Source organism: Marmota monax, unplaced genomic scaffold (assembly GCF_021218885.2).
Source record: "Marmota monax isolate L192 unplaced genomic scaffold, Marmota_monax_Labrador192_F-V1.1 WCK01_AAM20220418_F8-fsc01634, whole genome shotgun sequence".
Lineage (NCBI taxonomy): Eukaryota > Metazoa > Chordata > Mammalia > Rodentia > Sciuridae > Marmota > Marmota monax.
In genome coordinates this window covers 25,796-51,252 of record NW_026692032.1, presented here as the reverse complement: position 1 = coordinate 51,252, position 25,457 = coordinate 25,796, and the positions used below count along the sequence as shown (strand labels likewise).

The 25,457-nt window shown below is 45.9% G+C and overlaps 1 protein-coding gene across 7 annotated transcripts in view; it reads left to right on the top strand.

Annotated features, from left to right (window-relative positions):
• Positions 1 to 438: 438 nt before the first annotated feature.
• LOC124099152 (leucine-rich repeats and immunoglobulin-like domains protein 1) overlaps positions 439 to 25,457 on the top strand; it is a 49,220-nt gene continuing 24,201 nt past the window's right edge. The window contains exons 1-3 of one of the 7 annotated variants that reach the window (XM_046454182.2): positions 439 to 602; positions 11,538 to 11,675; positions 14,282 to 14,425. In XM_046454182.2, the coding sequence (XP_046310138.2) occupies positions 586 to 602; positions 11,538 to 11,675; positions 14,282 to 14,425 (299 nt within the window). In that variant the 5' untranslated portion in view covers positions 439 to 585. Of the gene's footprint in view, positions 603 to 9,141; positions 9,357 to 11,537; positions 16,143 to 25,457 lie in introns of those variants that run through there. The other 6 variants (XM_058582802.1, XM_058582807.1, XR_009227860.1 and 3 more) reach the window with 6 other exon arrangements.

Sequence of the window (25,457 nt, the reverse complement as noted above, 5' to 3'; positions counted from 1 at the left end):
TGACCTGAACCTGTATCTGGGCCTATTCTCATTACTCGATGTCTGTTAGTCTTGATTTCTTTTCTGAACTTGATGCTAGTGTTAATTTCTTACCAGGGGTGTGAGGAATAGTTAGGCTTTGTGACTTCGTAGAACTTCTTTCTCTTTAAAAACTCACTTGTGGATTCTTTTATTTCACACCTCCTGTGGTGAATGCAGCAGGGGGTTTCTATTTATCTATCATCTATCTATCTATTTTTTGGTAGCTGGATTGAACCCAGGGTGCTTAACCACTGAGCCACATCCCCAGGCCTTTTTATATTTTATTTAGAGCCAGGGTCTCCTTAAGTTGCTTAGGGCCTCACTAAGTTGCTGAGGCTGGCTTTGAACTCACGATCCTCCTGCCTCAGCCTCCGAAGCTGCTGGGATGACAGGTCTGTGCCACCGCGCCTGGCTCATGGTGGTTTTGATTGGCCTTGTATGTTTGTGTTTCTAAATGCTTAACTTAAGTGCTCCATATGGTCCATTCCCTCTTGCTTTTGTTGCAGGTACCTCCATAATAATGAGTTGACAGCCATACCATCCCTGGGTGCTGCCTCTCCACACATGGTGTCTCTCTTTCTGTGAGTAGTGCCATCTGGGGCTCTGGGCCATGGTGGGTCCGTGGTTTTGGCTTGCTGACACTGGTGGCAGGAGAACTTGTGGTGGCGTGCTTGCTCACTGGTGGAGAATGACCTTCATCACAGAAAATGCCTTGTTTGCTGTTCTGGGGTTTTGCAGAATCAAAAGCTGGAGGTTTTGCCCCCCACACCCATTTATTTCCAGCAGTGCTGGGGATGGAACCTCAGGCTTCACACATGCTAGCTAGGCATGTGCCCTACCATTGAGCCACTCTCCAGCCCTTGACTTGTCTCCCATTTGGGGGACGCTAGGACTTTTCTACTTGCTCTCTGACCCATGAAGTTGCAGCTCAGGTGAATAAACTGGAATTAAAGGAAGCTGTGTGAATTATAAGATAGCAGGCTCAGCTCTGTGCCAGTGAATTTGGGACTGAGACTCAGTTTACTTTTAGGGCTCTAAAATAAAATAAATAAATAAATATATAAAATAATGAAGTGCCTCCTGGCCTCAGAAATCAGCAGAAAAAAGAGGAATTCATTGTAATGGTCAATGATAGACTGAAGTGAAATCTGGGTGTTCTTACAGAGGAAACCAAAAAGGACATAAATGGTTTTAACCAAAAAATGCAGTGAGGAAGCCCCGGGGTGTGATCATTTGAGCCTTTTGCCTTTGCTGGGGCCGAGGCACCTGGCTTGGCCCTGCTCCTGCAGCCTGACAGGTCTTCCCAGCTGGGAGTCCAGCCATGCGCTCCACCAGATTTTTTGGGCAGCTTCCCGAGCAGAGTACCCCCTTCCTACTGAATTTCCTGTCCACACTGCAGCCCTGCACATTTTTACTTTATCTTGATTTTGCTAGTTTTACAATTCGTTTGCTCACCTGTGTGCGTCCTTTTCTCTGGAACCCTGGAACTCAGCAGGCTGAGCAGGGGGATACGGCAGGAAGGCACTATTAAAAAGATCTCGGGTTAGTGTGTCGATCTTGGATTTTGGCTGGCTGCGGGCCCTGTGTTCAGGGAGCAGCCTTTTGAAACATGCTCTGGAGCTGAACCTTTTTCCAGGCTGCTGAGGGTTCTTCAGGAAAGCCTGGGGAGGGGCTGGGTGGTGGCTCACCCTATCCTGGACAGTTAACGTCATCTCTGAATCTCATAAAAGAAAAATGTGATTCTGACATTTTTTTTGGAGGGGAGGGATACTAGGGATTGAACCAGGGCACCCTACCACTGAGCCACATCCCCAGACTCTTTTATATTTTGAGACATGGCCTAGCTAAGTTGCTTAGGGCCTCACTAAGTTGCCCAGGCTCGCCTTAAACTTGCTATCCTCTTGCATCAGCCTCCCGAGTCACTGGGATTACAAGTGGACAGGGCCAGGCCTAGAAGGAAGCAGAACATACATGAAGCACTTGCTATCATGAGGGTCACTTAGCAAATATGTGATACTTGGTGGCTCTTAATGGTGGCTGGTTCTCACATAACTCCTTGGGTCTTGATGAGACCTCACTGTAGGCCCACAGGCATTGTAGGACGGTCTTTGTTCCCTGTGAAGGAATGAATATTGAAAGCAGGAAAACCATGGCCCTTGAAGTATGAGCAGAGGGTTCACTTTCTTTTTTGTGCCCACTTGTTCTGTGCGCAGCACCTGCAAGGTGCCTAATCGTGGGCTACATTAAATGAGTCAGCTTTTGGAGAGGTGAGCTGGGGATGTGGAAACCCCCAGAGTGTTCCTCAAGCCAAGTGCATGGAGATGCTCATGAATCCTGAGAGCCCAAGTTGTGCACCAGCAGTATCATATCCACATCAGGCCCATTAGAAATGCAGGGCCACAGCCAGGCGGGTGCGGTGTTGCCTGCCTGTCATCCCAGAGGCTCGGGAGGCTGCAACAGGAGGATGGTGAGTTCAAAGCCATCCTCAGCAAATCAAGGCACTAAGCAACTCAGAGAGACCCTGTCTCTAAATAAAACACAAAATAGGGCTGGGGATGGGGCTCAGTGGTCAAGTGTCCCTGGGTCCAATCCCTGGCACACCCCACCCCCAACACCACCCCAAACGAAGAAATGCAGGGCCACATCCCCCAAAACCACATTTTTAACAAGCTCCCAGGCCATTCGGCCACTCATTCCTCCTTTTCTTGTTCGGTGAGGGAGCCAGGATAGCAGAGCATATCTTGGAGTTGCTAGAGAAGAAGGTGCGACTCCCCAAATGTATACTAAGTTGCAAAATGGAGAGGTAGAATTGAGATGGGACAAGTGTGTCCTTCCAAGGCTTCTTTGTCCACCCCCTGCCCTTGGAGCAAGGAGCATGGTAGGTGACTGTGAGGTATCCCATGCCAGAGGCAGGAAGGCCCCCAGCTTGCACCCCGGGCCTGTGGCACTTGAATCACTCCTTGCTCTGCTGACTAAAAATAAATTTCTGTTCCCTGGCCCCAGTGCCAGTAGCAGTGGGGCTGTCTGGCCTTGTTCCTGCTATTCCATTAGACTGTGTTGAAATATGTATAGGAGAGAGAGAGAGAGAGAGAGAGACACTGACTCCCTTCTCACTCCGATTCAGTTTTGGAAAATGCAGGTTAGCATTGGCAACCTCTCTGGCCTGAAGTTAGTCTCCATCTGACTTGGGCAGTGATTTCTCTGAGACAACAGAAATGAAAGGGTCTTTATTTTCATTTTCTCGGAGGTTTTCAGACTGGATGCCTGGACCGAGTGTCTGCAGACAGTTAGGTTAGCAGCGTGACCTCTGGGGAACAGGAGTCTAGATGATTTTGCGGTCACCCTGCATGCATTTCTGGGTTTCCTTTGTGGTCTACATGAAGGATGGTGGAGAGAACAACAGAGGATGAGCAGAGAGTGGATGAGGGTCACTTTGTAGCCAAAGGACATTTTTCCCATTCTGACCCAACAAGGCTTTTAGCATCTCCATCCATGAAGTGGTGCCCATTGATCAGCTTAGAAGAACATGTGTTTCTGATAGGTACTGTTGCCTTGCAGAAATTTAGAATTAAAATGTGTCCCGTGTTCTGTGAGTAATTATTAGGTGTCTCCTGTGCCCCGTGAAGTTGTGTCCCAGAGGCTGTTCCAAGGTGACGTGGAAGCACTGACACATTGTCTGAAAATGTGCTAATAGTTACAAACTTCATTTTTGCTTGCTTATGGCAGTGGGGATGGAACGCAGGGCCTTTCACATATTAGGCAAGTGCCGTACCACTGAGCTGTACTCTGACATCTGAGAGTCCTTAGTCCCTCAGTATTTTATCCTGCCCCCACTTTTGGTACCAGGGATGGAACCCAGGAGAGCTCACCACTGAGCCACATCCCCAGCCCTATTTTGTATTTTATTTAGATACAGGGTCTCCCTGAGTTGTTTAAAGCCTCGCTAAGTTGCCGAGGCTGGCTTTGAACTCATGATCCTCCTGCCTCAGCCTCCTGAGCTGCTGGAATTATAGGCATGTGCCACACTGTTCAGTGGTTTATTTCCCTTTTTTGAGCAGGTGGAGGATCAGAAAAGTAAGCAAAATATGATTACTGTGAGGCCATGTGAGTTTGAGGAGACAATTTTGTTGCGACTAGTTTATAGACTAATGCAGAAAGGAAAAGTGGAGATCTGGTGTGTATCCTTCTCTGCCTCTGGTGCAGGTGTGACCTGGGACAAGTTCCTTTTTTTCTTTTTTGATGAATCAGGCATCGATTTCTTGGGTGACCCAGAAGTAGAGGGCAGGGGCAATGTCACTGAAGACATGGTTGGTCCGTCTGTCCAGTAGCTGCTCTTTGTACTTTGTGTCTTTCAGCAGAAATAGCAGATTTGTGGTTTTCAGCTCAGACACCTGTCATCCTAGACTTGGCCTCTGGAGCTGAGTTCTTCTTCTCTGTCACACAGGCGTGCCCTGAGTTCTCAGACTCCAGTTCCCTTCTTTGCTGAGTGTCACCCTTGGAAGGGTCTCCTGGGAAGAGGTTTTGTTTTGTGCCTGACTTTAATATCAGGGCTTTGAGAGAGAGAGAGAGAGAGAGAGAGAGAGAGAGAGAGAGAGTTCTAGAGTTTTGGGAACTTGGGTCCTACAGCACAATTTCAATTGGTTAATACTTTCTGATTAAAGGGATCTAACTCAATTAAAGTATTTGTCAGAGAGCAGATTTATTTGCATCTTGTCCTGAGGATAATACCAGAGCCATTTGTCCTTAATATCAGAAAGTATAAAACTCCAGGAAAGCTTTTAATAGGATTGGGTTGGAGCGAGGGCGCTAATTTCATAAAAATAGTTCTCAGAAAAAGAAACAGCCTTTTGTTAAATGGGAGCAGAGTCTGCCAGTCGAATTTCACATTAGAGATTTTTTTTTTTTTTTTTTTAATTAGAAGTCCAGGAAACTCCAGTTACAGTTCCCACAGCAACAGTAATTTTGTCTGAGGCATAAGCAACATTTCTGCTAAAGGAACATTTCTGCTTTTCCTGCGGCAGTTCTGCACTTACGCCATGGAGGAGGTTGGTTGTGGTGTGGAGGACTGATTGGTTTTCATTCCTGGGAGGAAAGCAGACTGAAAACTGATTTTCACTCTGAACCCCATGCAGAGGCCGCCCTGGCTGTGTCTGCCCGGCTTCCTCTCCAGGTGGTGGTGGTACCTGTCAGAACTTGCCTCTTCACCGTGCCACCTCCTTTGCTCTCCCTGACCTGTGTCCACCAGGTGGGAGATAAAAACAAAAACCAGGTTGACACAGTTACTTGTGTCTTTGTGAAATTGCTGTCAAAATTCCTTAGGGGTGTGTGTGTGTGTGTGTGTGTGTGTGTTTAAACACACTGAAATATTTCTAATCTTGAAAAAAATTTTTGGGGTGGGGCAGTTACTGCGGATTGAACCCAGGGGCCCTTAACCACTGAGCCACATCTCCAGCCCTTTTTTTGTATTTTATTTAGAGACAGGGGGTCTCATTTAAGTTGCTGAGGCTGGCTTTGAACTCATGATCCTTCTGCCTCAGCCTGGGATGACAGGCGTGCACCACTGCACTTGGGCTCTTTGGATTTTTTTGATTGAGATGAAATTAATGAACTCAACATTTTAAATATTTTGAGGTATATACAGTTCAGCTTTTAGTACCTTCTCAATGGTGTCCAACCATAACCAGTATCTAATGCTAAAACATTTTTACCACCACAAAAAGAGACCCCCTTCACACCCTCCACCCATCAGCATTCACTTCCTGTATTCCCTTCCTTTCAGCCTCTGGTGTCCACATATCTGAAAATGTCATTTGCTTTTTTTTGTTGTTGTTTTGTACCAGTGATTGAACCCAGGTGTATTTAATGACTGAGCCACATCCCAGCCTTTTTTATAAAAAAAATATTTTATTTCTAAATATTTCTTGCTGAGTTGTTGGGGTCTCACTAAGTTGCTAAGGCTGTCTTTGAACTTGCCATCCTCCTGCCTCAGCCTCCCCAGCCGCTGCAATTACACGCATGGGCCACTACGCATGGCTGTCATTTGCTTTTGAGGAAAATTTTTCTCTCCCGTTAACAAATGTACCTGGAAGACTTAGAGTATGAATAAATTAAATAAAAATACCTGAGATGGTTCTAAGTCCTCTAATTTGCTGTGACCTCTTAGCCGAAGAAAAACTGATTAAATAAAAGGGATGCGATATTTAACATCCTAGTAAATTGTAAGTCCCAGAGAACACAGCCTGGGAGGAAAGCAACCTGGTGTCCTGTGGGTGACCTCTCTCATATTGAGGCAAGTGAGGAGCTGGAGAGATCACTGGCAGCAACCGCCTGAGCCCTCTTCCTGGCTGGATCTGCTAGTGACATAAAATCAATGGGAATACCTAACTCTCTAGCAAACCCTCTAGAAAGAGAGAGAGAGAGAGAGGGGGGGGGGAGGGAGAGAGAGGAGATCAATCTTCTTTACAGTCTCCTTAGTGCAGAGATCAATTCACATTAAAGTGTAATTAAAGAGCAGGTCTTGGAGGGGAGGCAGCCACAGGAGCCTCCATCCCCTAGGGCTGGGTGAATAATTAAAGTCCCCCTAAGGGCTTATCCTGCAAGCAAGGGGGGAAAGAGACCTAGACTTTAATTTTGGAAAATTAGTCTTGGCCTCGGGACCTGAGCTGGGACTGCCAGTAATTAGTCTTGAGGCACAGGTGAAATCATACTGAGTAATAAATAGTTGCTAGCATTCCTCAAACTGACTACACGTTCACACGTGTGCCTGCCTGCATGGGGGCTGGAGCATTTATTCTTGCCTAAGGAGTGAGAATAAATGAGGCCTTTTTCCTTTCTCTTCACTCCCCTGCCGTTAAAACTTCCTAATATGTAGCAGAAGGCCCAACCTTTTTAGACATCATGAAGATGCATGTGAAAAATCATCTCTTGAGTGTGCTATTTATCCCTGGAAGTGTGAAATAATAGTTGTCTTAAAAAAATGAGTGGTACTCTCAGATGGTGGAGCTCTGTGTCTGTATTCAGTGTAGAACCTATGGCCACAGTTGAGGTGGGTATGTTTTTTTCCTCACGATAAAGAACCATGCTCCTTCTGGTGGAGGAATTGCCTGCTGGACCATCCACCAGCTAGACTAAAAGAAGACTAATCAATAACCAAATGTGTTAGGAAATATGGAAATGAGCCAGGTGGAGTGGTGCACACCTATAACCCTCCCCCCAGCCTCTTGGAAGGCTGAGGAAGGAGGATCCCAAGTTGTGTGTATGTGGTGTGCTGGGATTGGACCAGGGCTTGTGCATGCCAGGCAAGCTCTGAGCTATATCCCCAGCCCAGGATCACAAGTTTGAGGCCAGCCTCAGCAACTTAGTGAAACCCTGTCTCAAAAAATAAGAAAGGCACCAAGGATGGTGGTGCATGCCTGTCATCCCAGTGGGATGACAGTCGTGTGCCACCACTCCTGGCTTTGTGTTTAATGTTTTGAGGAGTCAGAAAACCATTTTCTTCAGCTTTCCATCATTTTACATTGCCACAAAGTTTCAACTGCTCCAAGTCCTCACCCCTGCTTAACTTTTTTTTTTTTTTTTTAATTTGATAGAGGCCACACTGATGGGTGTGAGCAGATATTTAATCAGGGTTTTGTTTTGCATTTCACTTGTGAAGGCTGACTTCAAACATGGTTGCATGGGTTTGTTGGCTACTTGGTCCTCTTTGGAGAAATGTCTATAAAGTCCTTTGCCAATTTTTAAAAATTTATTTATTTTTATATGGTGCTGAGGATCGAACCCAGTGCCTCACACATACTAGGCAAGAGCTGTACCACTGAGCCCCAGCCCCAGGTCCCCTTTGCCCATGTTTTCATTAGGACATTTGTTCTCTATTGCTGTCAGTTCTAGGGATTCTATATATACAGTCATGCAAGTCCCCACCCCGCCAAAAAAATACCAATCCATGGAGCCTCAAGTCCCTTGTACAAAGTAATGCAATAGTGTCATATAATCAATGCTTTAAATCATCTCCAAATTTTTACATTATCTCATGCAGTGTAAATCAATGCTGTGTAGATAACTATACCGTGCCATTTAGAGACAGGCACAGGGAAAACATCTGTACATGTTCACTCCAGACAGTTTCTTTTGCATTTTCTACTACAGTTAGTGGAACGTGCAGATGTGGAAGCTGTGGGAATGTGTGTGTGTGTGGGGTAGTGCTGACTATATTCCGGGTAGTAGCCCTTTGCCAGGTACCTGATTTACAAATGTCCATGCGACCCCTGAACTGACCTCTGCGGCTGCCAGTGGGTGGGGATGGAAGGTACGGCCTGTAGCCTGCCCAGGGTCCCCCTTACCATTTGATGATGTCATCTCCGGCTCCTGGGAGGGAGAGACCTCCCCTTACCATTCTCTTGTGCCTGCCTCTGAATTGCCACCCCTCCCACCTGTCCTGTGGGGAGCCAGATTCCCAGCTCCTTAGCCTGGCCCAGGGGAGCCGTTCCCTGGGGTGGCCCTGCCAGCTCTGTCCCCTGTGCCAAGCTCCTGGCCTCCCAGCCCCAGTGTCCTGGCTCGGGCACTAGCCCTGGCAACTTCTCCCAGGCCACCATGGTCCAATCTCCATGGCTGCCTCTTCTGCTCAGTTGGGAACTTTTGCCAGGGTACCAGAGACTTGTCTTTCTCACAGTGTCCTTTTTTTTGGGGGGGGGTCAGGGTTGCGGGGGGGGAATGTGAAGAGACAGACTGACAAGAAAGAAGGAAGAGGCCCAAGACAAAGACCAAGTAAGACAGAGGAGGGGGTGTGGGGGAGCAGAGAGAAGGGTCAGCTGTCCTCAGGGCTCCCCCCAGTGGACCGACCCCTTTGTCCAGCTTTGGGCCCCGGGATGTCCCTTTGGTTTCCAGACCCCCTGTTTCCTGGCTCCCTGGCATGGTATCCAGAGTTCCCAGATGAGTCATAGCACTTTCTCCTTTATGTCTTGATCTTTTTTCTTCCCATATTTTGCATAATAAAGGTTTTCTGTTCTTTTGCTTTGGGAGTCTGAAAACTATAAGAGACTATGTTTAATAAAGAACTGAATACAGATCTCAAAGGAAGTAGCTTGGTGAGGGGGTGGTGAGGAGGGGAGGTGGAGGGAAGGGTCCTTTCATTAGAAGGAGGCTCCCCCTGTCAGCAGAGTTGGGCCCTTGTAAATCTAGTTTTGAATTTAGGGCCTGGGAGACTTGTGAAAAGAAAAAACAACACCAACAACAACAAAAGGAGCCGAGGGAGGCCCCCAAACTTCTGGGAAAGAGGTCCTCGTTCCTGCCTTGTTGGAACCAATGTTCAAGGGTTGGTTTAAAGGAGATGCCACTTGGTAAGCAACGGCTGGCTTCCTGGCTCCAATCGGCTGGACAGCTGCCCCTCTTTTCTCAACCTGGCAGAAGTGTGTGCCTAGAACCCTCAGGACAGCACTGCTACCCTGCAGATTCTTTTTTAAGGTGGGGAGAGGAGGGTGGGTAGCAGAGATTGAACTCAGGGGCACTCGACCACTGAGCCCCATCCCCAGCCCTGTGTTGTATTTTATTTAGAGACAGAGTCTCACTGAGTTGCTCAGGGCCTCACTAAGTTGCTGAGGCTGGCTTTGACCCTGCGATCCTCCTGCCTTCAGAGCCACTGGGATGACAGGCAGCACTGCGCCTGGCAACCAAGCAGATTCTCATGCATCTCCTGTCCCAGTTTGAATCTGCGAGGCAGTGCCATGTTCACAACAGGCCCATGGCCCTGTCCCGCTTAGCATTAGTTAGTTACCTTTGTCCTGATTAATGACTGCTGGTCCCTTGGTTAGATTTGGGGTTTGTCAGAGGCCTCGAAGGTTAAAGATGAAAATAAGTCATAGTGGACAGTGCCTTCCTATGTGGGCAGGACACCCTCAGAGCACTTTCCTTAATGTCTGCTATCCCTTTAGCATGGTTTTAAGTTGGGTTGCCCATATTCCAGAAATGACAGGTTTCGGCTGCATCATTTAGATGAGAAAACTGAGGAACAACACCATTAGAGCTGCAGGGGATTTGATTCCAGTGAGACCCAGCAGTGAGCTCCTCTCTCCCTTTGCAGAGTGCCAGGATTTTATTTTGTTTTTTTAAATTTGTACTAATTAGTTATCCATGACAGTACAATGCATTTTGAAACATCCAACATAAATGTAGTATAACTTCTTCTGGTTGTACATGATGTGGAATCACACCAGTCATGTAATTATGTAGCACACAGGGTAATAATGTCCCATTCTTGTACTATCCTTCCTACCCCCAAAACACCCTCCCTTCCCTTTGCTCCCCTCTGCCTAATCGAAAGTACCTCTATTCTTCCCTACTCACCTGCCATTTTGAATTAGCACCTGCATATCAGAAAGAACATTCAGCCTTTGTTTTTTTTTTTTTTTTGGAATTGGTGTGTTTCATTCACTTAGGATGATAGTCTCCATTTCCCCCCATTTACTAGCAAATGCCATCATTCCATTCTTCTTTAAGGCTGAGTAATATTCCATTGTGTATATATAACACATTATCTTTATCCATTCGTCTCTTGAAGGGAATCTAGGTTGGTTCCGTAGCTGGGCTTTTGTGAATTGAGCTGCTATAAACATAGATGTGACTGTGTCTTTGTAGTATGCTGATTTTAAGTCCTTTGGGTATTATGCTGAGGAGTGGGGTAACTGGGTCAAATGCAGTCCCACCAGCAAAGTATGAGGATTACCATGATTTTATCTGTGTGTGTGTGTGTGTGTGTGTGTGTGTTGTGTGTGTGTGTTTAATCTCCTGTATGTCTCCATGCCTGGCACATGGGAGGTGTCAGTAGTGATTTGTGAAAGTGCGTAGTGATTTGTGAAGTTGGATTAAACTGACCCAGAGAGGGCTGAGGATGTGGCTCAGTGGTGGAGCACTTTCCTAGCATCCATGAGGCCCTGGGTTTAATCCCCAATACTGCACACAGCCATATGACTAAACCTGGGCTCATGCCTACAAGCCTTTTATCTCATGGCAGTGGACTGGGTCCTGAAGATTGCAGAAGGTTATTGGTTTGGAGCTGCCCAATTGCACTGGTACATCCTTTATGGTGAGTATATAGGTAGATGCAGGTCATGCCATGATTGTGTACTTAGAGATCACCCCTGTGTTCTTGCCCCATACTTTTGCAAACAGCTTGTCCCATATGAGAAAATCCAGCATACTCTCTGAAGCCAGCAGCTAATCATGGATGGGAAGAACAACAGGAAAACTCATTTTGAGTGTCACTAGAGGGTCATGTTATGAAAGAGCAAACAACTAGTAAAATAGGAAAGAGAATTCTTATACTTTTTTATATTTGATTTAGACACAGGGTCTCACTGAGTTGTTTAGGGCCTCAATAAGTTGCTGAGGCTGGCTTTGCACTCAAGGTCCTCCTGCCTCAGCCTCCTGAGCCACTGGGATTACAGGCGTCCACCACTATGCCTGGCTCTTGTAGTTACTCTGCAAAAAGAAATGCCCGAGTCACCTCCACTTGTGTGTTTCAGGCAACACAACAGGATCCGCAGCGTGAACGGGAGCCAGCTGAAGGCCTACCTTTCCTTGGAAGTGTTGGATCTGAGTTCGAATAATATCACGGAAATCCGGAGCGGCTGCTTTCCCCCTGGACTGTACATAAGAGAGCTGTAAGTACTTCTGTGGCTGGGGCTGTCCCTCTGCTTCTAGGTCAGCTGGAGGCCTCCGTTGCCCAGGTCTGTACACAGTCTGCATATTTCACTTCTGCTTTGGTCAGCTTTTTCACTACTGTGTGACTAAAAAAACCCAACCAGAAAATTGTAGAGGAGGAAAAGTTTATTTGGGGGCTGACAGTTTCAGACGTCTCCATCCATAGATAGCAGGCTCCATTCCTCAGGGCTCGAGGGGAGGCAGGACATCATGGAGAAAGAATGTGGTGGAGGGAAGCAGCTCACATGGTGATCAGGAAGCAGAGAGAGACTCCACTCTCCAGAGACAAATAGAGACCCCAAAGCCATGCCCCCTCCACCAGCCTCCAGCCACCACCCAGTTAATCCCATCAGGAATTCATTCACTGGTTGGGTTAAGGCTCTCACAACCCAGTCATTTCTCCTGGACCTTCTTGCACCATCTCACAGGTGAGTTTTTGGGGGATACCTCACATCCAAACCATAACAATTTTTCAGCCCTGGGGTTGGTGCAAGGCAGGAGGGATTGGCCTCTGATGCCCACTGATGGAACCTTTCCAGTCCCGTAGTATTCGTCTGTGTTACACCCAAGGTGGACACCTTGGGCAGGGAGAGGTGGACTCGCCTGTCCAGGAAGCTCACCCCTCAGACAGAAGAGTTCAAGACTCTGAGGTCTGCCCTGACCACAAAGCCTGCTTTTACTCCCATTTACTGGGCTGCTTCCCATCAGAGCTTGGAGAGAAGGCTCAGGGGAGCTTAGAGGCCCACACTGCAGAGAGAGTGCTTTGCAGACTCTCCAGGCTCTTTCTTCCTAGCGTCGCACAGTGATCAGACAGCTCACGGGATCTGTCTGGGAAGGCGGCTCCTGGTTCTGTGTGTTCTCAGGACTGTGCTGATGTGTCTCTTACCCGTGTTCGAGCCCCATCTTACCTGCGGTGTGGATGGTAGACAGGAGTAAAAATGATAAAACCTGCAGCACCCACGGCCTGTGGGTAGGAAAGTGTTGCTCTGGGGAAGAATCTGAAGAGACATTTCCAAATCTGAGTGAGTTTCCATTCCCTTTGTCATCACTGTTTTGGAGTCATTTTGGAGCTCATTTGTGAGTCCTGTTTAGAGGTAGTCATGACCCATCTCTTCAGGGAAGATGAACCTTAGCCCTTAGATTTTCCAAGTCATTCTCAGGCTGCATCAAGGTGCTGAAATCGGGAACAGGAGGCCTTGGCCTTTGTTAAGCCTCAAGTGGAGCCTGTCCCGAGGTGTCCAGCTGCTGCCCGACACTCCCTTGCTCAGAACCAAGAAATCACCACTGCTAAATGGAATTGCACTGACCTTCTGTCCCTGCAAGAAAGCAGGAGGGATTTTCTCTTTTGGCAGCTTGTGGCTGCTCTATCTTCATCCCAGAGGCTGTTCTCTAATCTGGAATGTCAAGAACAAACAGTCCAGCCCCATTTTTAGAGAATCCTCATGTGCCCTGTGCTGGGGGCTCTGCCTGGTAAAGAATCCAGAGGAGCCTTGTTCCTTCCCCCCAGGGTAGAAGAATCCCTGGGCTTTCTCCTTTTCACTTAGGTGCTGTTTTTTGTTTGTTGTTGTTTTGTTTTGTTTAAAAAAAAAAAAAAAACACCAAAATTTTGTCTAGGAAAAGCAGTAAGAAGGGTGTTGAGGGGTAACTTCTCATAGGAATACTGATTTATTTTATACCCTTTATTTTTTCCCTTTTCTTTTCCACTGCTTGCTATGCTTTGCACACTGTGACACACATATCTGTGTTGTACACTGCAGTCCATCTGCTCGGTATGGTCAAAGGAGATGGCCCTGAAAAAGTATTGCTTGTCTTTTTTTGGCAGGGGCAGGGGTACCAGGGATTGAACCAGGGGCGCTTAACCACTGAGCCCCATCCCCAGCCCTATTTTGTATTTTATTTAGAGACAGGGTCTCACTGAGTTGCTTAGGACCTCGCTTTTGCTGAGGCTGGCTTTGAACTCTCGTTCCTCCTGCTTCAGCCTCCCGTGCTACTGTTATTACAGGCGTGGTATGGCTTGCTTTTTAAAGAACTTGGCTTAGGTCTCTTTAACTAGAGGGTTTCTTTCAGGTATTTAAAATCATTTTAAGGAATTAGCTTGTACACACTTATTATGTAAGTCCAAAAATGAGACCTACTTCAGGATTAAAGACAGATTCCCCAAATCGTGGAATGGAATCTGACCTGGCCTCTGAGCTGACTTTGTGCTTTGTGTAGGGCTTTTCTCGGTTGGCCTAGGGTGGCAGGCCAGGTGTGGCCCGAGGTTGGCAGGTTTGCAGCAGGGCTGGGGGTGGAGGTGTCTGATGGTCATTCCTGCCTTCTTGGGCCCACTAGCCACAGGTGCTGTGTGCTCTGGGCTGAGTGGAGGTTGACCTTGGACAGTCTTGCCACCTGCAGTGGCAGGGCAGGCTCTGAAGCCTCATGATGACAGACGTCTCCTCAGGAAACCTGTCCTTCTGGGTGTGTCTTAGCGTGTTTTCCCAGCTCGGATCCTGCTAGGTCTGGTGTCTGTAACAGAACGAGGAAGGCCTCCTATGGCTGTGACATTTTCTCTCCTGACTCATTCCAGCAACCTGGCCAGCAATCACATTGGCACCCTGGAGTTGGGAGCATTCGATGGCCTGTCACGCTCACTGCTTTTTCTTCACCTGAGCAAAAACAGGATCACCCAGCTTCCTATAAAAGCATTCAAGTTACCCAGGCTGACACAACTGTGAGTACAGAAACCAGCACTTTAATTAAGGTTATAGCCCAATTTTATGGGGGCCAAACTTCCCCAAGGACCTAGTACCAAATGCAACACCTACTCCCTCACCCGCCCCAAGTAAAGTTCTGCATGAACCTTAATTAATGCCCCTATGGCAACACCTAGTAAAAGCAGATTGGAGCTGGGTCTGGTGCCGGTGGCCCACCTCATCTTGCAGGGATGAGATCCACTGAGTATGGGTCCATGCTGGTGTCCTCCTTGATGACATGAGGAATCCTGCTGGTTAGCTAACGTGGCTAGTGCTTAGGCTGCATGCATTCTGTTTATTTATCTCAGAGATTTTAGTGTTGTTTTTAAAGGTACCCGTAAAATATGTACCTCAGGCTTGATGGTATCCTTGACATTTCTTGAATTTAGCAGGAAGTTAGCATGGCTAGAGGCGGTAAGCAGGAGATGGCAATCTTTATCTCCTAAATCTTACAAGGTGGTTGATTTATGATTGTCTCTTGCTTTTTTTTCTTTTTGGTACCGGGGATTGAACTCAGGGGCACTCGACCACTGAGCCACCTCCCCAGCCATATTTTGTATTTTATTTAGAGACAGAGTCTCATTGAGTTGCTTAGGGCCTCTCTGAGTTGCTGAGGCTGGCTCTGAACTCACAATCCTCCCACGCCACTGGGATTATAGCCCTGTGCCACCACGCCTGGCTCTTGATTGATTGATTGATTGATTTTCGGCTTCTTTTTATTATTGGAAGAGTAAATATCAGGAAAACAAGCCAGTAGTGGAAATTTGGTTTAAATTGATGAGAACAGTTGTTGAGGCTCAGCAGGGTGTGGATCCTGGGCTGTCTGCGGAGAAGGTCTCCATGATGCTGAGGAGGTTGGGTCACGAGATGCTGCAGAAATACTTCGGGGAAACCAGGGCTTTCCCATTAGCTCCGTGTGTCCTTCCCTGCCCCTCCAGGCCACCCAGAGTCCTTTCGGTCCCCCAAGGCTCTCTAGTACTAGAGCCAGCAGATGAATGTGTGTGCTTCATGGGGTGTCCCCCACTGCTCTTGCTCACTCTGCCCCATACATGGAGATCCCGACAGATGCCCTGACTGCAAATGTTCTTGCATTTGATACCCGCTGGCTCACTGGCTGGGAAACTCGACATGGTGTGTGTGTGTGTGTGTGTGTGTGTGTGTGTGTATGGAATGTGCACAGGGAGGCTCTGAGCCTGTGGGCTTCTTCTCTTCAGGGACCTTGATCGGAATCAGATTCAGTTGATCCAGGGCCTCACGTTCCAGGGCCTGGACAGCTTAGAGGTGCTGAAGCTCCAGAGAAACAACATCAGCAAGCTGACTGATGGTGCTTTCTGGGGGTTGTCCAATATGCATGTGCTGTAAGTGTGGGCGGGCCCTGGCAGGGCTCCAGCCCAAGGGTGAGGCCGTGGCCTCTGCACCCTGCCTCTGTGGGGAGTGGGGCAGCCTGTGTGTGTCCATTCAGCTGAGCACTAGGTGGAGAGCAGGCCACCTTTCCTTTTTCTTTCTTTTTTGTTTTTTTTTTTCTTTTGGTACCAGGGATTGTACTTGACCCCTGATCCCCATCCCCAGCCCTATTTTGTATTTTATTTAGAGACAGGGTCTCACTGAGTAGCTGAGCGCATCACTTTTGCTGAGGCTGGCTTTGAACTCATTATCCTCCTGCCTCAGCCTCCTGAGCTGCCTCGATGACAGTCTTGCACCACCACGCCCAGAAGGCCACCTATCCTTTGAGCCTTGCTGTGGTCCCAACTCAGTGTTTCTGCAGACTCAACCAAATCTGTTCGTGTTTCCATAGCAGAGTAGGAACATCTCTTGGAGGAGGTTTTTGTGAATCAGGTCAGGTGTTGCAGGAAGGAGCCCCATTCCTGGGCCTCCTCCCACCCCCTACTTCCTCGCTGTGGAACAGATCCTTCCCCACATCCTCTCCACTCTCACACTCCCCAGGAAGCTCCTTCCCTCCCCATTTTGGGTTTGACAGTCTTCCTTGATGTGCAGGTGGACCCAAAATGTATAGTTCATCACAGGAGATTTATTTCTGTCTTGTGAGCTCATCAAGGCACTTGGTGCAGATGTGCAGCTTTTATCAAGAGAACGTTATCTTCGGCCAGATGTGTCCAATATCAGAGCCGAGGCCTGCCAGAAACAAAGGCAACATAAAAAAAAGGCAGAGGAAAGCAAACTGCTGTCGTTCAACATTTAAATTTGTTTATTTTTCATCAGAGGTAATGCCTCTGCGTGAATGAATCAGATAGTAAAGGAAAGCAGCTGCTGCCCACCCATTGTCTGTCCCCTCCCTCTGGCTCCCTCCCCATCCCCGTTCTTCTCTCAGGAGACAGTTGGGTCTCAGCAGTTCCTCTTGGTTTTCCTGTTTGCAGTTGGTTACTTCCAAGCTGACACACCTGCACCAGTATCTTTACCCACTTCTTTCCTTCACTACTTGTCTTTATAACTGAAACCAAGCCCAGAAGCTTAGGTCCAGGCCCCACAGTGTACTGTGCAGAAGCATCTCTGCTTTGCATGACCAGGATGCCAGTGGCTTCTCCTCCTTTGCCACTTCAGCTGGGCTGGAGCTCTGTGGTGCATATTCCAGAACACTCTTCCTTCCTCAAGCCTGTCATTTAGAATCTGAAGTTCTAAGTTGATGATGGTCTGAGGATGAAGAGAATTTTCAGAAGAAAACAGTGTGAGGCTCTACCATTTCGTTTTTATGTGAAACAAATTTATACAAATTAGGGCCGGTGATGGTGGTGTGTGCCTGTAATCCCAGTGGCTCAGGAGGCTGAGGCAGGAGGATTGCAAGTTTGAGGCCAGCCTCAGCAACTTATCAAGGTCCTCTCCAGCGAGACCCTGTCTCTAAATCAAATATAAAAAAGGGTGGGGGTGTGGCTCAATGGTTAAGCACCCCTGACTTCAATCCCTGGTACCAAAAAAAAAAAAAAAAAAAGAGCAAAATGTGCATCGGTAACTTCCATGAGAGAAACCAGGTGTCTGGGCAGAGTTGTCATTGGTGAGGATTCTGAGAAGTGAGGGAATGGCACATGGATGCTCTTCATTCAATGGGGTCATATCCCAAGAAGCCCACTGTGAGCTGAGGATGTCATAAGTTGAAAATACACTTAATTTCTACTCCCCAGGGCATCCTAGCTTGCAGCACAACACATGGTAGAGTGTTGAGAAAGGACTGTACCAAGTAGGAAAGATCTAGATTCAGAATTCCAAGTGGAGTTTCTGCAGAATGTGTGCTAGTCTCACACCTTCATAGAGTGTGGACATCACAAGTTGGAATATTGTAAGTCAGGGACCTACTGTGCATACTTAATGAGTTTGTTGGGAGCCAGATCCTCACACTGCCCACAACCCCGATGTACATTCTCTATTCCCTCTCCATACAGCGCCACGAGGTGGATTCTTCTGGATGTTTCCATTTCAAAGGTGTTCAGACTCATTAAGCCATCAAAATGGCAAAATCAAGATTTAAATCTTGTAGTCATGGAGCCAGGAGTAGTGGCACACACCTGTAATCCCAGCTGCTCAGGAGGCTGAGGGAGGAGGATCATGAGTTCAAAGCCAGCCTCAGCAACTTAGCAAGGCCCTAAGCAACTCAGTGAGACCCTGTCTCTAAATAAAAAAAATATAAATAGGGCTGGGGCTGGGGCTCAGTGGTTAAGCACTCCTGGGTTCAATCCCCAGTACCAGAAAAACAAAAATCATACAGTCATTGGACCCCAGAGCTAATGCCATGTCTCCTGGCACAGTAGATTTTATCAGTTGGATGAGGATAAGGGCTGCCTCCCTTTTCCCCTTCTCTCTCTCTGTTCCTCTCCTGGCTTTGCCCTTGCTGAGAGCTCCTCTGCCCACTCATCTGTCTGGTTCACTTTGACTCAGCTAAAAGTGACTTATGGCTAATGTCCCCTGCCCTTCCGGAACTTTCTGAGTGTGTCTTGGCCTTCAGACCCTCCCCTGGGGTCTGCCCATCTTCTCTCCATCATGTGTGTGCACACCAGGGGGTCTCCAAGCTTCCCATGTGCTCTTACATCCTCAGTGTGACCGCCATGTCTAATCGGAGCACTGACCAGGCACACTCTGGGTATTGGGTAAAGGTTGGACCCCTTGACCCTGGGTGCTGTCATTGCAGACACCTCGAGCACAACAGCCTGGTGGAAGTAAATAGCGGCTCCCTCTTTGGCCTCATGGCCCTGCACCAGCTGCACCTCAGCCACAACTCCATCTCGTGCATCCTCCACGGCAGCTGGAACTTCTGTCAGAAGCTGCATGAGTTTTAAGTGCCCTCGGCTTTGGTCTGTGGAGGCAGATCCTCCAGAGCCCAGAGAGCAGTGGACTAGAAAGGGGTGCAGGCCTCGGGGGCAAAAGCAGCTCAGAGGCAGGCCTGCCAGTGGCCCTGTTCTGGCAGAAAGAAGGATAGATGTCCAGGCCAGCCAGGCCCAAAGCAGGACTGTCAGGGCTTTGAGCTCCAGGCCCTTCCTACCTCCTAATTTTGGATTAATAGAGGTGTATCCTGTCTGTCCCCATGAGGAGCCTCTGTCCCCAGGGATTTCTTGGGTATGGAAAAAGCTCCTGAAGTCAAGGAGCTTCTGTCTGGGAAGGGCAACCTAAAGAACCCTTCTCACTGTACCTTAGGCCTCTGGGCCATGGTGTGGCACACCTGTAATGCCAGTGACCTGGGAGGCCAAGGCAGGAGTATCACAAGTTTGAGGCCAGCCTCGGTAAACTAGTGGGACCTTTCTCAAAAAAAAAAAAAAAAGAAGAAGCTGGCAATGTGGCTCAGTGGTAGAGCATCCCTGGGTCCAAGCCCCAGTATCAGAGAGAGAGAGAGAGAGAGAGAGAGAGAGAGAGAGAGAGAGAGAGAGAGAGAGAGACAGTGTGTTTGAACCACACTGGGAGCATGAACAGAGCAATGGCGACCCGCTGACTGTGGAAAAATTTGTGTTTCCTCAGCGCTTGTATCTCTGTCAGCTTCCCCAGGGACCTGGCTCTTCTAGTTACCTGTCGTGCCTGGTGGAGGAGGTGGATGTGAATGGAGGCTCACCCCACCCCCCTACCCCACCCCGCATCCCTTTGGAAGATCCCCAGGTGAGACACCCAGGCTGGGCCTGAGGGCACCTGAGCTCACTGTTGCCCAAGCTGAGAGCCACAGTGGTGACCCCTGGAGAGGGAACCTGGGTCCCCTCTCTATCCTGCATGCACAGCCAGAGATGCATAGCCAAGGGTTGGAGAATGTGGCCATGTTCCCGTGTCTGCACCAGTTTCTAGATCTCTGCTTTTGTTGGGGGAACAGGTCCTTGCCAGGTGGAAATTTTCAGTTTTATAATGCTCTAGTTTAGTCCTGTTGGGTTTCTGTATTTTTCAGGAGAGTTTGGGAGGGTTTTCTCCTTTCCCACTTGTTGTAGGCTTGGCCTATAAAAATTGTCACTTAATGTGAGCAAGCGTTAAGGGTGCCAGGCACACTTGCGGGGGCCTTGGAACTTCATGCTGCGCTCACTGCCAGAGTCCTTACCCGGTCCCTCCCGTTGTGTGTCTCTCGCATCAAGGGCTCACATGCATCCCTCCGGCGACCTGGTGTTTTGGTCTCTGTGGGTCAGTGGTTAGACTGTGTGCCATGCAGCAGCCTGCCTCTCCCTCCTGCTCACTGCCCTTGGACTTGGGGTGTTAGATTCACCCTCCTGGTGCTTTAGGGTGCTGCTTCGTCTCTCTTGTGGTATCCGATGACAAGCTCTTTGCTCAGGCAGGGACCACATGAGGGAACTCCAGGGACGCGTGGTTCTCTGTTGTCCTAGGCCAGGAGCCCTGGGGAAGCAGGGCAGGTGTTGAGTCCCACAGTCCTGAACCTGTCTATTTCCTAGGGTGAGGAGCCACCATCCTGCTACTCGGCAGAGGGTGTGTGACCTCCTGGGAGAAGCTGTGCTCCAGAGACTTGATGGGGCTTTGAGTTCCCTGCTCCCCTTTCTGGCTGTGGACCGCTGTCTACTGTGCCCTTTAGAGGGGCCAGGGGTCACTGATGCGTGCCTTGACCAGTTCTAGACGCATAATCTGCTCTAATGCCATCCATTTCCCTGCAAATTCTATGATTTTGACATTTTTTAATGCAGAGTAATACTCCATTGTGTATAAATGCCACATTTTTTTTATCCATTCATCTATTGAAGGGCATCTAGGTTGGTTCCACAGTCTTGCTATTGTGAATTGTGCTGCTATGCACATTGATGTAGCAGTGTCCCTGTAGCATGCTCTTTTTAGGTCTTTAGGGAATAGACTGAGAAGGGGAATAGCTGGGTCAAATGGTGGTTCCATTCCCAGCTTTCCAAGAAATCTCCATACTGCTTTCCAAATTGGCCACACCAATTTGCAGTCCCACCAGCAATGTACAAGTGTACCCTTTTCCCCACATCCTCGCCAGCACTTGTTGTTGTTTGACTTCATAATGGCTGCCAATCTTACTGGAGTGAGATGGTATCTTAGGGTGGTTTTGATTTGCATTTCTCTGACTGCTAGAGATGGTGAGCATTTTTTCATGTACTTGTTGATTGATTGTATGTCCTCCTCTGAGAAGTGTCTGTTCAGTTCCTTGGCCCATTTGTTGATTGGGTTATTTGTTATCTTATTGTCTAATTTTTTTTAGTTCTTTGTATACTCTGGATATTAGGGCTCTATCTGAAGTGTGAGGAGTAAAGATTTTTTCCCAGGGTGTAGGCTCCCTATTTACCTCACTTATTGTTTCTTTTGCTGAGAAAAAACTTTTTAGTTTGAGTAAGTCCCATTTGTTGATTCTAATTATTAACTCTTGTGCTATGGGTGTCCTATTAAGGAATTTGGAGCCCGACCACACAGTATGTAGATCGTAGCCAACTTTTTCTGCTATCAGACGCCATGTCTCTGATTTGATATCAAGTTCCTTGATCCATTTTGAGTTAACTTTTGTGCATGGCGAGAGAAAGGGATTCAGTTTCATTTTGTTGCATATGGATTTCCAGTTTTCCCAGCACCATTTGTTGAACATGCTATCCTTCCTCCATTGCATGCTTTTAGCCACTTTATCAAATATAAGATAGTTGTAGTTTTGTGGATTGGTTTCTGTGTCCTCTCTTCTGTACCATTGGTCTACCCGCCTGTTTTGGTACCAGTACCATGCTGTTTTTGTTACTATTGCTCTGTAGTATAGTTTGAAGTCTGGTATCGCTATACCGCCTGATTCACACTTCCTGCTTAGCATTGTTTTTGCTATTCTGGGTCTTTTATTTTTCCATATGAATTTCATGATTGCTTTCTCTATTTCTACAAGAAATGCCGTTGGGATTTTGATTGGCATTGCATTAAACCTATAGAGAACTTTTGGTAATATCACCATTTTGATGATGTTAGTTCTGCCTATCCATGAACAGGGTATATTTTTCCATCTTCTAAGATCTTCTTCTATTTGTCTCTTTAGGGTTCTGTAGTTTTCATTGTATAAGTCTTTCACCTCTTTTGTTAGGTTGATTCCCAAGTATTTTTTTTTTTTGAGGATATTGTGAATGGAGTGGTTGTCCTCATTTCCATTTCAGAGGATTTGTCACTGATATACAGGAATGCCTTTGATTTATGCATGTTGATTTTATATCCTGCCACTTTGTTGAATTCATTTATTAGCTCTAATAGTTTCTTTGTAGACCCTTTTGGGTCTGCTAGGTATAGAATCATGTTATCTGCAAATAGTGATAATTTAAGTTCTTCTTTTCCTATTTTTATGCCTTTAATTTCTTTCATCTGTCTAATTGCTCTGGCCAGTGTTTTGAGAACTATGTTGAACAGAAGTGGTGAGAGAGGGCATCCCTGTCTTGTTCCAGATTTTAGGGGGAATGCCTTCAATTTTTCTCATTCAGAATGATGCTAGCCTGAGGCTTAGCATAGACTGCTCTTACAATATTGAGGTATGTTCCTGTTTTCCCTAGTTTTCTAGAGTTTTGAACATAAAGGGATGCTGTACTTTGTCGAATGCTTTTTCCGCATCCATCAAGATGATCATATGGTTCTTATTTTTAAGTCTATTGATGTGGTGAATAATATTTATTGATTTCCATATATTGAACCAGCCTTGCATCCCAGGGATGAATCCTACTTGATCATGGTGCACAATTTTTTTGATATGTTTTTGTATCCGATTCGCCAGAATTTTATTGAGGATTTTTGCATCTAGGTTCATTAGAGATATTGGTCTGTATTTTTCTTTCTTTGAAGTGTCTTTGTCTGGTTTAGGAATCAGGGTGATGTTGGCCTCATAGAATGAATTTGGAAGTTCTCCCTCTTTTTCTATTTCCCGAAGTAGCTTGAAAAGTATTGGTATTAGTTCCTCTTTAAAGGTTTTGTAAAACTCTGCTGTATACCCATCCGGTCCTGGGCTTTTCTTAGTTGGTAGTCTTTTGATGGTTTCTTCTATTTCCTCAATTGATATTGGTCTGTTTAGGTTGTCTATATCCTCCTGACTCAATCTGGGCAGATCATATGACTTAAGAAATTTATCGATGCCTTCACTATCTTCTATTTTACTGGAGTATAAGGATTCAAAATAATTTCTGATTATCTTCTGTATTTCTGAAGTGTCTGTTGTGATATTGCTTTTTTCATCCCGTATGTTAGTAATTTGAGTTCTCTCTCTTCTTCTCTTCATTAGCATGGCTAAGGGTCTGTCGATTTTATTTATTTATTCAGAGAACCAACTTTTAGTTTTGTCAATTTTTTCAATTGTTTCTTTTGTTTCGATTCCTTTAATTTCAGCTCTGATTTTAATTATTTCTTGCCTTCTACTTCTTTTGCTGTTGTTTTGCTCTTCTTTTTCTAGGATTTTGAGATGAAGTATGAGATCATTTATTTGTTGGTTTTTTTTTCTTTTTTTAAGGAATGAACTCCAAGCAATGAATTTTCCTCTTAGAACTGCTTTCAATGTGTCCCATAGATTCCGATATGTTGTGTCTGTGTTTTCATTTATCTCTAAGAAGTTTTTAATTTCCTCCTTGATGTCTTCTATAACCCATTGATTATTCAGTAACCTATTTTTCATTCTCCAAGTGATGCATGATTTTTCCTTCCTTCTTTTATCATTGATTTTCAGTTTCATTCCATTATGATCAGATAAGATGCATGGTATTATCTCTACTCCTTTATATTGTCTAAGAGTTTCCCTGTGACATAATATATGATCTTTTTTGAGAAGGATCCATGTGCTGCTGAGAAAAAAGTGTAACTGCTTGATGTTGGGTGGTATATTCTATATATATGTCAATTAAGTCTAGGTTATTAATTGTGTTATTGAGTTCTATAGTTTCCTTATTCAACTTTTGTTTGGAAGATCTGTCCAGTGGCGAGAGTGGTGTGTTGAAGTCTCCCATGATTATTGTATGGTGGTCTATTAGACTCTTGAACTTGAGAAGAGTTTGTTTGATGAACATAGCTTCACCATTGTTTGTCTCTAAATTCCCGCCATGAACTAAGGCACCAGAACTATTCCTGACCCCCCTCCAAGGAAACAGCATCATGATAGGAAAATAATATTGTCAAAATTATATAATTCTGTTGTTAACCATTGTTTTGTCCTCAACTGTTACCTGATAAATGTTACTTCCACAAAATATGTGAATTTTCTGCTTCTGAGAGGCAATGTGAAAGAGGAAGTATTACTTTTATGTACAAAGTTATTTATTTATATAAATTTTCTTACAATATACATTGAAAACATAAAATATTGAAGTGTCTAACAAAAGGCATTGAAGTGTCTTTAATAAAGATTCATTTGTAAGTGTTGAGTGTATGGCAGGAATGAAAGTTGGGATATATGGTGTCCTTAGGGAGACAACAAATGGCCTCTTTTGGCTAGAAAAAAATATGTGCAAAGCAGGTTTGCAGGTTAGAACCATGCAGCTTATTCAGCAAATATTTATTAAGCATTTGCTAGACACTGAAGCCTAGGATACCATGGTAAGCATGATAGGAAAGTTCTCTTACAGAACCTGTTAGTCTATTAGGGCAGGGATATTAGTTAAGAGCTATGATAAGGACCACATGGTAAAATCTAGATCAAGTTTCAAGATAAATTTTCTTTGAGGAAATTCTGTTTAAGCTGAAACCTGATGGTTGAATACACATCAGCTAAGCACTGCTTGGAAAACTGTCTGCCTTCTCTAATCGTCTAATGTCCAAATCCTGTTAACCAAATTATGCATTATGTGTTCAGTAGTCAATACAAATGAGTTACTGGTACTCTAAGCAATTGAAATTGGCATGAAAAAGAAGTATATTTTCCATTCCTGGTCTAGAAGATACCATGCCAAATATAGCATGACATTTCTTCATTTTTAAATGCAAAAAATAATGATTTTAAACATCTTACAAACAGCAATTTGTGAAAGTCAACAACAAATTCTTCACTCAAGCTTAACCAAATTTTGATAGAGTAAGTTCAGTTTTTAACATAATATATGTCACTTGGATGGTAAAATAGCATCCAATTATATGTTCAGTATCTGATGAGAGTCCAGAGGAAGGATGCTATATATTTTAAGTTGTGGGTTTCTTTAGCAAGGTTTGCCAACTGGAGTATATAATAAAATATATAATGAGATAAGCCTAATGGATTTACAGGAAAAGTAGAATTGATGAAGAGGTCTAGGCTCAATAGAAAAAAGATGAAAGGTCAGAGAATTGCTGATAGAGTGTGTAAAAAGGGAGATGCCCAAAAACTGAAGAGAAGAGAATGAGTGACAAACATCACCAAGGAAAGTGGGTGAGGAATGAGGTACTGAAATATAAAGCATCAGAAAAAGGATAGTTTTGGGGATGGCAAGTTTTAGGGTATGGCCATGGGAGTAGATAGATGAAAGAAATGGAGAAAAGCAAGTAACTGTGAGGCTATGATGTTGATTGTATCTTGACATGGGTGGAAGATGGTGAGGTTTAGTGGTGCTGTCAAAGCTTTAAGTCAAGTGTGAATATTTTCAAAAATCTGAAAATTACCCCAGTTGG